General features: G+C 33.1%; 1 protein-coding gene across 1 annotated transcript; it reads right to left on the reverse strand.

Moving 5' to 3' along the window:
- Positions 1-243: 243 nt before the first annotated feature.
- On the reverse strand, positions 244-1,421 carry LOC134242674 (uncharacterized). The gene is made up of 2 exons (XM_062724771.1): positions 1,297-1,421; positions 244-1,027 (listed from the first exon to the last, which is right to left on the reverse strand). Exons 1-2 carry the CDS (start codon positions 1,419-1,421, stop codon positions 244-246), a joined length of 909 nt encoding a protein of 302 aa, XP_062580755.1.
- Between the last annotated feature and the right edge of the window lie 14,206 nt (positions 1,422-15,627).

Raw genomic sequence — 15,627 nt, forward strand, 5'->3', positions numbered from 1 at the left:
ATAGAATCATTGGTCCGTACTTCGCGTTAGTCACAAAAACAGTGTCTACTCACACATTGATGGATCCAAAATTAATATTACTGAGCTATAATGTCACAAACACAGGATCGTCTATCCACGAGGTAAACAAAACAAACTTCCGTTGACTGTTAACAATGAAAAATAATGTCCGACTCTAAAAGTTCCGGAATATCGTTAACGATACACTCCCACCGACGTTTCTTGACAAGTTCACAACTAATCTCATTCATCCACTGGTAGTATAACTACAAGTCTATGAACAGATCTGCGAATGACAGTGTCAGTACACCCGTCATACTTTGCACCTAGCCCCACGTTCTTGTATCGCACTGTGACGTCTCGTACCTTTCCGTCTGTTCCAGGCTCTGCCTCGGCAATTTTAGCAAGTTTCCACTTTCCACGAATTAGATTTGTATCCTGAACTAACACAAGATCACCCTGCTTCGGATTTCTCCTGCTTGTATGCCACTTCTGTCTCACAATAAGAGTGGGAAAGTAATCTCTAATCCATCTTTTCCAAAAGGTATCAAGCAGCTGTTGAATGAATTTCCATCTCAATAATGGATTGCAACGTTCTTCCATTTGCATCTGAGGAACCCGAACAGTGGATCTCCCTAACAGCAAATCATTCGGGCATAAGTATGTTCCTTCGTTTTGGTCACACACCTTGGTCCCGATAGGTCTCTCATTTATTAAATTTGCAGCTTCAAACAACACAGTGTGCAACTCTGAAAACGTTAAAAATAAATCCCCAACAGCAATTTGCAGACAGCGCCTTACAGAGTTGATTAAGGATTCACTACAACCATTCTCCCATGGAGCATCTGTAGATTTTAAGACATTCCATTCTACTTCAAACTTATCCAATCCCTTGCCTGCAGTAACTAGCTGTGTGCCTGCATCAGAAATCATTCGCTTTGGATTGCCATGAAGTGATACAAATCTCTTGAATACAACAAGGAAACTTCCTGTGTCGTAACCTTCCGCCAAATCGATGTACACACCCCTGCAATTGAGGCAATTAAAACAATACCCCATATACCTTTCCATGTGTTCGTCTTTTGACTGTGTCACGTATGGTATATGGTCCAAACATATCGACGGCACAATTATAAAATGGAGGTGCTGGATTCAGTTGGAATGAAGGTAAAACACCCATCTGTTGTTGTATTGTTACTTTATTCCGCTTTCTGCACACAACACAGTTATCCTTCACTCGTCTTATGATTTTTCCATCTCCGGGAATAAAAATATCTGCTTCTGATTTTTGCTAACGTCACCTCCAATCCTGCATGATCTTCACCATGAACACTGCGCATAACTAACTCCGCAAACCGACCCTTGCTTGGCAGCAAAAAGAATTCTTTCTGGTTCCATGATTGTTTGATCCATTCAGCCATGCGCTGTCAAACGCAAACAATCCCATCTTGATTGATGAATGGCCCAAGTCTTTGAAACTTCTTCATGCAATCATCTGGTAACTTTTCCTGTGCGTGCTTAACCCAACTCCTTTCTGCTTCAACAGATGTCCCTGAAGTGATCTTGCTACAAATACCTCAAAATGTTTTCCATTTCACAATGGCTAAAACCATGCTGGTAACTCGAAGAAGCTTCTTCAGACTGGCAAACCGCTCTATGTCTATTACAGCACATCCATGGGAAGAACGATTCTCAGAAGTGATTGACATCGTCACCCCAATAATATCAGGTATCAAATCGCTGTCTATGGTATTTTCTTGACTTACTGGCCAAAATTCAAATGGAGTTCTCAGAAAATTTGGCCCGTTTTGCCACTTACAGTCAGTCCCTAAAGCACTTGCTACTGCAACCCTTGTAGTCATGTCGGCAGGGTTCTGATCTCCTTGAGCCCACCACCACTCAAAGGTATCAGATGTGCTTTGTATTTCAACAACACGAGTTGCCACAAATGTCCCAAAGAGATAACTCTCTCGCTGTATTTGCGCTCTTACAATCATGGAGTCGACAATATGCACAATCTTATTGACTTTGAAATTCATTTCTGTTACTAGTTTTTGATGCAGCCTAGACGCAAGCACTGCTCGACAGATTTAAAGACGAGGGGTAGACAACTGCTTTGCTGGTGCAATTCGATTCTTTGCTATCACTAGGCTCGATATGTATTTGTCATCTTTGGTATGTCATCTGATATAGGCACATGCCTAGGCTTGCTGACTTCCATCCAAAAATATAACAAGCATTGGATACCTTCTGTGTTTTCCGGCATAAGGCATCTTTTGAATGTTAAATTCTGCAAATCATATCCTGTAAAGAACTGATCCCACTTGGCCCTCATATCTTCATTCATAGGCTCACCCCATCTAATTTGATTTTCTTTGGAACACATGGTCCTCATTAGAATTTTTGCAGACAATACATATGGAGCAACCAGTCCAAGAGGATCATATATGTCTGCAACCTGACTTAGAACCATCCTGCGAGTTAGACTGTCCGGAATAAGATGTAATTGTCCATCCTCGATATCATCCTCTGTGTGCTTTCCACGTCTTTTTGGCGAAAAGTTCATCAGTTTTGCCTTGAACATCCAGACATCATCTTTGGGTAACCAAGTCATTCTAAGAATGTTTTCCTGCTCGGCACATAACACATTCAGTCCTGCAAAGTGGTCATCTTGATCACCAGAAACAATCCTATGTTTTACATGAAATCCTCCACAGCTTAAAAGTCTTTCAGTGTTCAGAATTGTTTCCTTGGGCTTCACAAACATTTCAACATAGGATCGTCTATCCACGAGGTTAACAAAACAACTTCCGTTGACTATAAACAATGAAAAATAATGACCGACTCTAAAAGTTCTGGAATATCGTTAACGATACAATACCTTACCTGCTACATGTAAATAAAACACAGAATTAAATTGCATACTTGTAACCACACAGAAGGTCAACATTACCGCTACATCCCACAGAATTTCAACTCATTACCGTTACATTTTTTCACATTTTCGATCGATCATTACCGCTACATTTTTTCGGCCGAAAATAATTCATTACATATTTATTCACTTCATATTTATTCAGCATGGTACGGTACGGAATATGAGATCAAACCAACAGAATTCAGTTACAAAATAAAATGAGTATGTAGTCTGTGACAATTCGCGGGAATAGCGGATAACATATCGGTGGGTTTCAATTTGGTAAAAATAAGACTTTCAAACACTCCAATTGTGGATATGTGTCGACAAAATTGCAAAAGCAGGTGCAAAACATTCCCTTGATTAAACCTCGCCTGCTGAATATATTTATAATTGTGATTAAATTGTATTTCCTTACCTGCTTAATATGTCATCCTCAAATTTCAAGAATTCATCAACTTCCTTTAATACTAGGTCCACCATGTACAAATCAGCGAGGACTGAAATGTTGGCTAGAGTCTTGTTTCTCTCTTGACAAACATCGTATGCTGTGTGCCATGAAGCCTCAGGTAGGTGGACCGTGTACCTACACTTTGGATCGAATTCTGGGGAAAAATTTCATGCTTTTTTGTTATCAAGTAATTGTAAAATATAAATTATTCGTATACGTTTAATTATGCTGTGGTTAAGTATGTTTAATTTACGAATACGAAAATGCTGTAAGAAGCATTGAATCAGATGAAAATAAATCAAATTATTAATAAGATTGTAACACTATTTAGAATTTCTAAAATTACATTAAAATATATTTTTTTATAAAAGTGAAAGCTTAAAAGTATACACGCTATAACTTGCGCCAGTTAAAATACGATTGGAAATTGATATCATTTGTTTATCAATAAAAGTTACGAAAATACTGTAAATTACACCATTAAAATTAAACGCGTTACAAAGTTATCAAATTATAATTATTTATTATCCTGCAAGGAAAGAAAAATAGCTATTTTTAAATAAATCCATCACGTGACGCCGTCGCTACTTTTAGATTGATAAACACACGTGGTGTAAAGAAAACAAGGTAGGCCGTTTGAGATACTACTCACTTTTGACGTGGATGGCAAGCGTCTTACTCTTAATGGTACTTATCTTTTAATGTATTCAGTATCAACCATCTACTCCGTTATGACGCATATTAACCTTTTATTATAATTGTTGTCAAAATGCAACATTACCTCGTCTGTGGACATGCGTGTCTATATACAGGCCTACTGTTTACGCACTTCCTTCATCAATATTCATGAAAAGACTGAATTCTTAATTCCTAGATATGTTTAATTGTTTTGTTATTACAACGACATCTATAGTACAATTTTGTGGAAAGTATTTTTTTTTTCATTACACTTCATGTGTTTTAAATCATTAATCATTTTGTTTCACACAAAATTCGGCGTTCATACAGCGTATATGACTTTAATAAGGAGCTTAAATTTATGTATGAATCAAGGAAGGCTGTGTTAGATTGCTGACTGGCTATCATACATTGCTATTTGGTTGTTTGGAAATGCTGGATGATTTAGATAGTTGGATATCGGTATTTAATTGAATAGATTAATTGGGTGTGTTAGTCATAAATTTACTGAATGACAAAGTAGGATTCCTTGATAACTGTTTGTATTTTAGTCGCTTAAAGTCTGTTTAAGAATTCTAGATGCCTGTGTGAAATTAATGGAATTTTTTAAAGATTGACGAATCTTAAGTTAGGTTACTGAGTGGCTGTTTTAAGTTTCTGGATGTACTAAATTGCCAAATAGATGTTTCAAATTGCTGGATGATTGTTACGATTAATGGTCGGCTGTGTTACGTGTGCATGATGCTAATTCGAAACTTTAGATTGCTAGATAAGATAGAGGAATGGTTTCTTTAAATGCAAAGAATGAAAATAAAATATAATATTACAGAAGTAATTTTTAAATATATTTGGTCACTATTTTTTTCATGTGAATCTAATAAATCTAATATTATAAATTTTGAACGTTTCAAATTGTTTTTCAATGATTTTTTTTTTATACGGAACAGATAACTTACCCTTTAGACAAATTACGTTATTTAGCACTGGAAAAATGACGATAATTCCATAAATGGTGAACTTCATCTGAAATCAATAAATTTATGAAAAGTTATAAGAAAACATTCATTACAAAGATATTAAGGAGGCTGGAGGGTCATCATATAAACCACAAATTAACCGCCAGATTTAACTTATTTCTTTAGATATGGTATCTTAAGCTGTCATCTATCATTTGGCATAGAAAAAATTAGTGCATTTTAGTTTTAAAATTTGATCATATTGTATATCTTTATATGGAGCTCTTTTTTTAAAGAATATCGAAATAGTCTGAACATGGCTTCCTCCCCCAGCCTCTTTAAAGTGTTTTTAACTTTGTTTTGGTACAAATGCAGTATGAAAACCATCTAATTTTTTCCTCTTTTTTTCTAAATTAGAATTTATTAAAGAATAATGGATACTTCATGACCAATATGTTATGGTTCAAGCAGACGAGACTATCATTTATATTATTCTAACTGTATTTTATAAGAACTTAAATTTACCTCTACGTCTGGAAATGCAAGCTGTTAACTTTGTAAAGATTCAATCTTTTAAAATCACAAATCATTTCAGTGTTTAAAATCATCAAGTTCTATGGTCGATACAATGGCCTTGTCAGCAAATACAAATTATCACTAGTTTAAATGATGGGTGATAATTTTAATAATTTCATTATTAAACCATTATTTATACACTGCATTGTCAGACCGATTTTTCATTCTGTTCGCGCCCCGTGGGGATTCGGGTTAGAATAGGTCCTCAGTACCCCCTTGCTTGTCGTAAAAGACGATTAAATAGGGCGGTCCTTCGGATGAGACCGTATAAACTGAGGCCCCGTGTCACAGCAGGTGTGGCACGATAAAGATCCCTCCCTGCTCAAAGGCCGTAAGTGCCGAGCATAGGCATAAATTTGCAGCCCTTCACCGGCAATGGTGACGTATCAGTGAAATATTCTAGAGAGGGACATTATACAGAATACAATCAATCAATATATCATTCTGTTCGCCTATCATGACAATGGGCACACGGCGGTTGCGACTGTTTGGCAGGAAATGCTCACTCCTCAAGGGAAGATGATCCTAGCTATTTCGTTCTTGTACTTACTTCAATTCATACCTTGACTCGATATATAACTAAGAGAACTAGAAATAAAATACACCACAGAGCCTGCCACACCTGTTTTATTTTGGATTCTTTTTTTTCTGTCCTGGGGCCTGTTTTACAAAAGAACTTACCACTAAAACCAAAATTTAATTTTGCTTTAACTTTCTGATTTACATTAAAATGAAAACGGTTTTAAACTTTTTCAAAGAAATATAAATACATAATTTTACATATTTTACACATAATTATCAACTTTGCAGAATTTTTTAATCAACTTAAGTTTTGGGTTCTAGTCGTACGTTCTCTTGTAAATCAGGCCCCAGCAAACAACTTAATCGTATGATTTCGACTTTTCGGTTGACAACTATTCAAACAAATTCCCCATTTCTACGAGTCTTCTTAACTGCAACTGGAGATTCGGCTTTTTAGCATAATAGGACAGAGCTGAGTGGCTTAGAAATTCTGTAGATTATATAACGCGAATACTTGATATCCTCACTGAACACATTAAATTAATATTGTTTGGAAAACTGGTCAGTGTTGTCCGGATGCTTGAATTGTTGAAACATATCAATTTACTAAAAGCAAGACACTCAGGAATATGCAAAATATAAATGATTGATAGTAATATAATAAGAAGACACCTCTTTTCCTCCCCCCAAAAAATCGTGATAGAATATATAAAAAACGTAAAAGGAAACATTTTTAAATTGCAGTCATTACAAAAATATTTCAATACTTCGTATAATAACTTACATTTTACAATGAATTTAGTATCCCCTGATGAGTTTATTTACTTTTTCCTTAACGAGATCTCCTTTAAGTTTTGTACACTACACCCCTTCAAATACGATAATTATATGATAATTATAAAGCCTTGAGGCCATGATGTAAAAGGAGAACGTTCTCTTTTTGGGTTAACATAACTAAGGAGGAACCAATGCAGTTTTTATATTTTAGGCGATTGTAAATGTCCAGTAGGTGTATATTAAATAGGTGAATTCGGTCGAAGTTTTACATTTCTTAATCAAAGTTCCAAACTTTTAACTATAGTGAATCAAAGTTCCAAACTTTTAACTATAGTGAATCAAAGTTCCAAACTGTAATAAATCAAAGTTCCAAAGTTTTTACTTTGGTACTATTTTCAACTATAGTAAACTATCGTTTAACATAGTAATTATTTGCTAAAAAAATCCGTCCAATCATCAAACTAGTAAATTATAAAACCTAGATAATCTATGAATAAAAACCCGAATTTGTTAAGGGATCGCACAGATAAGAATTCGATGTTTTTTTAATTCTGTAATTTTGAATTTTTTAATAAGTTACGCTGATAAATCGGAAAAGCTATGGATAAAACTTTGCTTTCATTTCTATTCTATAGACTTCAATTGGCTTTAAACTATAATAAGCAATCCACATCAATAGATGCCATTATATGACATCTATAGATATCAATAGAAAATTAATCCTTAATAAACAAGGGCAATGATCAACACTACCTTGGGGAAATTAAATTTCTATTTGTAATCATAGTTATGTTAAAATATTCTATGTATTATAAAAAGTGCTGCTAGAATCCTACTCTCCCATTACAGAAATAATTATCCAACACTTTTGTGTGAAACCTTATCAAAATAACGGCTTGATGACAATTTTAGCATAAAATAAAATATCTTAAATCAATAAAAAAGATTACTTATACTTACCACAACTGCAGAGTAAGTCCACTATGCTTAACAAAGGAGACCACTGAGTAAAAAAAGGAATTTCTGACATTAGAGTAAAAAGAAGATGCTAGTCCAAATGCATGTAGTCATCCATGCCTAGATATAACTTCTGTAAACAGGTTTGGGTTAAGGCTAGTAAAACAAAATGTAGGTAACAAATGGTTATCAATTATGTAGCATCAATCGATGTGCACTTAATCTGCAAATTTTTTTTCAGAACTACAAGCATGTTTGTATTTGGCTTTTAAGCACAAGTGGGTTTTTTTATCGTAAAATAATCACAGAGTGAAGAGTTGATCCTCGGGTTACGGGTTCGAAACCACTCAAGGACATGGCGACTGGTCCTTCAGATGAGATGGGATGGGTAGGATGGATGTACAAACCGAGGTCCCGTTTCACATTCGGTGCTGGCACGAAAAAGATCCCTCACTGGTGAATGGCCCTGTGTTCAAATTTGCTACTTTCCAGAGGTGTCGTCTCCGTATGAGTTAAATATTCTAGAGATATATTGTCTAAATTTGTTTCCGTTCATATTTCTGAAATTTTTCATTGCATGTGATAATAATTTTAGATAATACATGAACTAAAATACACAATATTTTCATGATGATGTTTAAATAAAATTTAACTTTCTTAATGATATTGCAAAAAACAAAAGAAATTAAAAATTTTCTGCAAATCACCATTTATTTACTTTTTTGCATAAGCTCTAAAAATAATAGAATTTTACATTCTTAAATTTATATTGAGTAATTCTTGGTCATTTGGTTCATTTAGAACATTTTTTTTTTATTTAATGAATTGTTCTTCATAGCATTCTGTTTCTGTTATCAACCCCCCCCCCTCAAAAAAAAAAATAAACATCATCCTTAAGGATTCCCAATACGCCCCTTCTTGGCCAATTATGTCCAAATTCTACATTTCAAGTTTAATAGCATTGGCATAAAAATGTATTTACATTCTGAAGCACTTATGCTTAAATATGAGAAGAAAAATCATCACACGTCTAAAAAATTAAATACTGAATATAATGAAACTTTAACTTTTTTAGATCAGACGTGCCGATAAAACAATAAATATATGGTAAATTTATTTAATAGTTAAGAAAAAAATGAAACGGCTTTTGTTTGACTGCAGACGTCAAAGTCGATAGCAAAATCTTAATCACCTTAGATCTTAAGGACGGGAAATATTTGGATTTTACAGAAGTCGGATAATTTTACGCAGTACAGTTAAGTTACAAATGGAAATATCGGCGATTTTTAAGACAGACTAAAAAACATACTATACAGGGGTAAGCGATCCTTTTTAGGACTTCACGGATCTTAAAAATGTTATGTTGATCAAATCTACATGCTGAGGACCCTTAGATTATTTTATTTACACTTTTCACGTGATGTCGGACTCACGGGATTTTGTCATGTGTACTTGCAGTTTAGAGATCATCTATTATTTCCAATATTGCATAACCAAGTTAAAAAAATCAGTTTAATTTATAATTCATTCCAACACTATATGTAGTTTGTGAAAAGTACTGCAAACCAATAGATTCACCTATTTAATTACTAAATTTATTTTGTTGGAGGAAAGTTGAATATTTTGCTGGTCAACTACAATAAGTAAAGCTGTACACTGTAAAAAATAACTGGTAAAAGTCACTAAGAAGACTAGTAAATTTACTGTCCATACAATCACTACCTCAAAATACCTTTACAAGGTATTGTGTAGATTTACTAGATAACATTAGCAAATCGAAGAATTTATAAGTAACTTTCACTAGGTATCTTAGAATCTTCACAACCCTTTTCATTATCTTAGCAAGTAAACAGAGTGATTACTAATCACAAGGAATATTATACTAGGCACACTACAGCTAAGTAAATCAACTAGGTATTTCTATCAGTGTGATTAATTTATTTGCAAGATTTTATGCGGTTTGCAGCACTTTTAAAATATCTTAATGCTTCTTGTGTTTATAAGTAAAAAAAACTTGACAAGATACATTGAGGGTATGCCTATGCAATAAATCGATTTATTAGGGCCCTTGTATTACTTTTTCAATGAATCTGCATACAAACACACGACAGTATCATTTGTGTTGAGTATATACGGACAGTATATCTACAAAACAGAAAAAAATATCGTATCCAAGGTAACGGAATTTTACATAATTGCAAATAAAATTTTATTTGAGAACAAAAGATATTTTTATTGTACAAAATGTGCCTTGATCTGCCTACACTGTGTACAAACTGCGTCATTTTCGCGAGATGACATCACATTGACAAGTGCATTGCAACCGATGCATTGTTTATATATTGTTTTCTGTCTTTAAACAAACGACAAAACTGCAAGTTTCGTATAGTCTACAGCTATCCAGCAAATTTAAATAGCGAAGAATTTCATTTTGTGGTATTTTAAAGACCTTAAATTTTGTGTGACGACATAATAAACATTACCCGCATATATTAGGCCCCGCTTCCTTATTGTAACCTTTACTGTGATGCAAAGTCTGTGGACCACAAATTATGCAACAGGTAGTCTAATTTAAAAAAAACTACAGAAAAAAATAGGTTATAGAGAATTCGGTTCTGAGGAATTCTCAGTTATAGAGAAATTTTTATGAATCCTTTAGGCAACCTTTCATTATTTTTCTCACATGGTTGTAAAAAAATCCATGCTTTTTGAGCCATAAAGATAAAATCCCTGTGAGTTCCTGATAATTAAGCTATCTTTACAATTTATTTGCATCGTTCGCAAACAAGACAAAATAACTAAGGACATTAGCAACGCTTCTGTGTTTCTCTAAAACACGTTCTCTTACGGTGACATGCATATACTTTGGCTGAAAATGCAAATATAGAAACAAAACATAGAAATACCAGCACTGTTTTTTTTAAGTTTTGAGTTACTTCCCTCTACATCTAATATTATTCATAATGATCAAGAAACTGGCTGTTTGTTTCTATTCTATGATTTACTTCATTGGAAATAAAATGTCATAAAACATTTTTACATGGATTTATTATTAAGTTTTAATGATGCCTTCTTCACATAACCTATAGAAACGTTCCCATCCGGTCTACCTAGCTATCACCACCTTCAGCACAATATTATGTCACATCTTTGCACTTATAATTCCTAGCATGCATTCACCTATTCTAAATGACGACCTGTTGACTGTCTACCCCCTCAACACAATATAAACAACCCCATCAGTGCTTTTCTTTCACTGCTCAAGAGTTGAATACATCCGACAAAAAACACATGTGCTTTTGTTCAACTCTCAGTCTATAACATACATGCACTGTATCGGTATGTCCGTCCGTCTGTTCTTTGGGGTATCTATCTCTTATCCGCAACTTCTCTTATACAACTGAGTGAAATTTAATGAAACTCTCAGAGAATCTTTATTACATATTGCCATTGCGCATCTCCTATTTTAGTTCTTAATCCGATACGTATTTTAGGTTTACCATAGCAAAACATGGACATTGCCATTAAATGTTTACCTATGACGTCACATATACATGTAGAAGCATCTCGATAATATTTGATAGGACGAGTTATTCCGCTTAACACGTTACCGTAAAACAATATATAGAAGCACATGGACATTATGGGAGGCGGGAGTATCATTTAGTGAGCTCATTACTCACAGTACCTCTAGTTTGTTTATACCGCCCAGAGAATTTCATATGGGAGAACACTCTCATTGACTGTTTTTATAAGTGAAAAATCTATGTTTTAATCCCTTTTTCTCTGAAAACCCTGCCTTGACGATGACGTTAAAAGAAATACGTAACATTTTTGCCGATTGTCAAATATAAACTTAGATGAAGAGGTCATCTTACACAAGTGAAAAAATAATTATTTTCACAAATGACTTTAACGCCTGCATAAAAATTTATTTTGAACAACATTCATATTTGTGAATAAACGAACGACATTGTAAGTGTAAACTGAAAAAGTCTTATTCTATTGAAACATTACAGTATTTAAAATAAAAATTTGCAGGTGTTAAAGATTTGATTCTGCAACATTTTTTAAACGTTCATTGCATATTTATCGAAATATTCGATCTAGATCTTTCCATTTGATTAACTAAGCTTTAGATCAGAAATACAAATGGTTACATTGTATAAGCATCATCCAATCAGCGAAATCTTTTTCAGTGATGAGCAGTATGGGAATTTAAATAATAAATTTCTTTTTTGTTTTTGATAATAGTTTTGATGCATTAGCATGAGTAATACGAACGTTTCCTGTTCACTTCACTCGATGACAATTCTTCACGGAAATACCCCGCTTTTTGATAAAACTCGGACATTCCATGTATTTCATAGATGCATTGTTTTAAACACAATGAGAGAATCAAACTTTAATTCTCTTTAAAACAGAAACAATTATATTGGTTGGAATGTTTACAAGTACATTTATATATTACATGTATTCAGAAAGGGACATTAATCGTTGTCATAATATTGCTGTTTTATTTGTCGGTAAACTCAGCATTGTAATACCCTCATTGTCTCTTGCAAAATATTCAATATTCATGTACCTTTGTCATTTCAGCAAATGGATGAAAAGATTATTTCGTCTATAGTTTTTTTTATATATACGAGTTTGTATTTTCCTTCTTATTGCATGCCGAAAAAGCATTCTTTGAAGGGTACATTACTACTAATAATGAAAATTTCTTCAACGCTATATATGTAATGAAAGGGATGTCTTTAGACCTATAGAATTTTCATTTGATTTTTAGAGAAAATGTTATAAATATTAATGTCTATATCATCTTTTTATTTGTATGTTCAAAAATACAAAATTATCAAAGAATGACTGCACTTAAGCTATGAGAGTTGGAACCTTTTTGTCTACCCATTTTAAGCTTAACATTACAATATATCAATAAATTAATCTATGATTAATGTGCAAGCACATTCTTGTGATATTTATTTCTAGAATTTTTTGTCATACATATTTCTATAATTACAGAAAATGTAATTGAAAAGAACATGTAAAAGCCTTAAATTCCGGAAATTTGAACGGGACCACTTTCGAATCTAAGGTATCCGCAAATAGGCGGAGTCATTTAAACCGCATGGTTGTGGAATGTAAACATTAGCACATATGATTTTTTTCGCACTACGAATTTAAATGGAGAAGAGAGAGATCTTGTTGATTTCAAGGGGCACAATTATGAAATGATTCTGATGATAAGGGATGGGGTAGATGTCTCGCTCTACAGACCATAATACAGAGGCGACATAAGCCTATAGATACACGTACTTACTATTGACGCTGTCAATACCAAGATTTCTTTCCAAACACCCCTAATGTAAAGCATAAAGTTAAATAAGAGACATATTATCTTCAAACCCTATTAAAATTTGCGCAAAAATATCCCATAGTTTGAAGTACAATAGATACTATCACAACAGAGACTTACACACAATGAAATGTTCAATGAAAGCGTATCGAACAGCAGAATGTCACGTGATTAAGATGATTATCATATCAATCGTTGATGCACGGTGACCGGTTAATTTAGTAGTTATCTCGACCCTAGCTTGGGGATATTTTTTTTAAAATTAGATATAAGCCGCAACTTGACCAACATTGTCCTTTGGATATGTATAAGTTTAAGTTAATATACACATTCTGTGCAAATAAGAAAAATGGACAAGTTGCGGCTCGATGTAAACAAAGTCGTTGAAAACTGGTATGCATATGAATAACAATAGAAATGAGACAAAACTACTAGACCCCCGTCTCAAAAGCTGGTGTCGCTCGTCATTGTTTATTACTTTCATGTTATATAATATACCAAAACCTGCTCTTAAGATATTGTTTAATACCTATAAAACATAAATTGAATGAATTTTGGAATTTTATTTTGCGCTAAACACAGGGTTCCAACTCTCAAAGCTTAAGTGCAGTCATTCTTTAAGTTTTATTATTATTGTTATAAACTAAGTAGCTTATTGTAATAAATTTCAGTGAAATCAAATACTATATTTAAAAGGTACGTAGAAAATCAAAGAACAGTGCTCGTATTTTTGCATCTTGTTTCTATATTTTTAAAGATAATTTGAGGAAAGAATGGGTGTATTTTCAAAAGTATTGTTGTTATACATGTATGTTAAATTTACAAAAGTTTTGACAAACATTGTGTACATTTATTAATTCAACATTCAATTAAAAAAAATGCACAATTAAATACAAAGAAATAAAATCATCATCCAGAAAAAAAATGAAAATGAATATCTTTTCAACATCAATTAAATGAATAACAAATTTTAAAGAGAATACATGTATCTTAATTGTTTGTTACGTTTATATCAAAATATTTTTTAAAAAATGAAAAATCATTTAACCTGTGGTTGATAAAGAACTCAGTTCACTTTATGCATAAAATGGCCCTGTAGATATTCCAATTGATTGATAATCACTTGATGTTCAATTTGAATCATTAAAATAGAGACTTTGTGCTCTCATTTCCTATTAAAAATGTTACCGTAAAATTTCACAGTCTTGGAGAACTGGCTTTATGAAATTGCAATGTACTTGAATTTTAAGGTAAAAAGGCATATTTGAGTACTTTCAGTGAAGAAAATTAATATAAGCGCACTCTCTGATCTGAAAAATACATATTTTATAATCCTCAGAAACAGTTCTATCATTTATATATAATCACTTGCTAGCTGGATATTTTTCATCCGATGTAACGCTCTATATTAAATATCGAAAAATAGCTATAAAGATTGGCCGGTTTATAGACTTTTTCAAACAATTAAGAAATTGACGCATAATGCATTGATAAGCCAGAAAATTGCGTCATTTTTTAGATACGCAATCACCAAAGATCTAATTAATATTTTACGCGTTGTTATTAAAACTAAGCATTTTTTTCAGAAGTTCAAAGGGCTTCGTTCTTTCCTTCTAGGAAAGACATGAGACCGTTTATGTTTTTACTTATATATATATATATATATTCATTAACGTCAATTTAATGTTCATCTCTTTTCTAGGTGGGAATGAATTGCATAAAAATATTGCTATTATAATTACTCATGTATCTTATTATTCGTCCTAATTCACATCCATTTTTTACCAGACTTAAGAATTAGTAGCCTTCACTTCACAAAGAGACCACGCCCCTTTTGCATTACCACTGGACAAATACAGATTGACGTCTCTACAGTGGGCGGGGTCTGGGCAGTCACAACGAAACACACAATGTGAAAAAGCGTCGGATACGGCCTTGTTGTCTGTCAGAGTACAGAACTGGGTCGGTTCCTTGATAGCTCTGTATGATACCTAGAGATATTGGAGGAAAAATCAATTACAAAATGAGTAACGATTAAAAGGTCCATCATTTTGTTATATGTCTTTTTTAAATCGTTTTCCTCTGTAGGAACGTGAATTGATTTTTTAGTCATATCAATGTCCATTAAAAAAAAATAAATTTAAAGTCAGCACAATTTTGGGGTAAGAAAAATATTTTGAAAACAGAGGTTGACATGTGTTAGTATTTGTTAAAGGACTGGATTATTTTTTTACTTTTGGTGTTTTTCACTAACATGAAGAAAAGTAAATAGGTAAAGAAAACATAAAGAAGACTCAATTATTTAGTTCTCCATAGAGAAAGAGATATTATAAAGTTAATATACTAATGAAGGTTTATATCATTCTTCTGTTCAGTCATATTAAATTTTGAAATGACACTAGTGATTTTGCAAAATTATTGGGTATGTCTTGGAACC

The sequence above is a fragment of the Saccostrea cucullata genome, unplaced genomic scaffold (assembly GCF_032062105.1).
Source record: "Saccostrea cucullata isolate Sc308-1 unplaced genomic scaffold, CSIRO_AGI_Scuc_v1 ctg11932, whole genome shotgun sequence".
Classification (NCBI taxonomy): domain Eukaryota; kingdom Metazoa; phylum Mollusca; class Bivalvia; order Ostreida; family Ostreidae; genus Saccostrea; species Saccostrea cuccullata.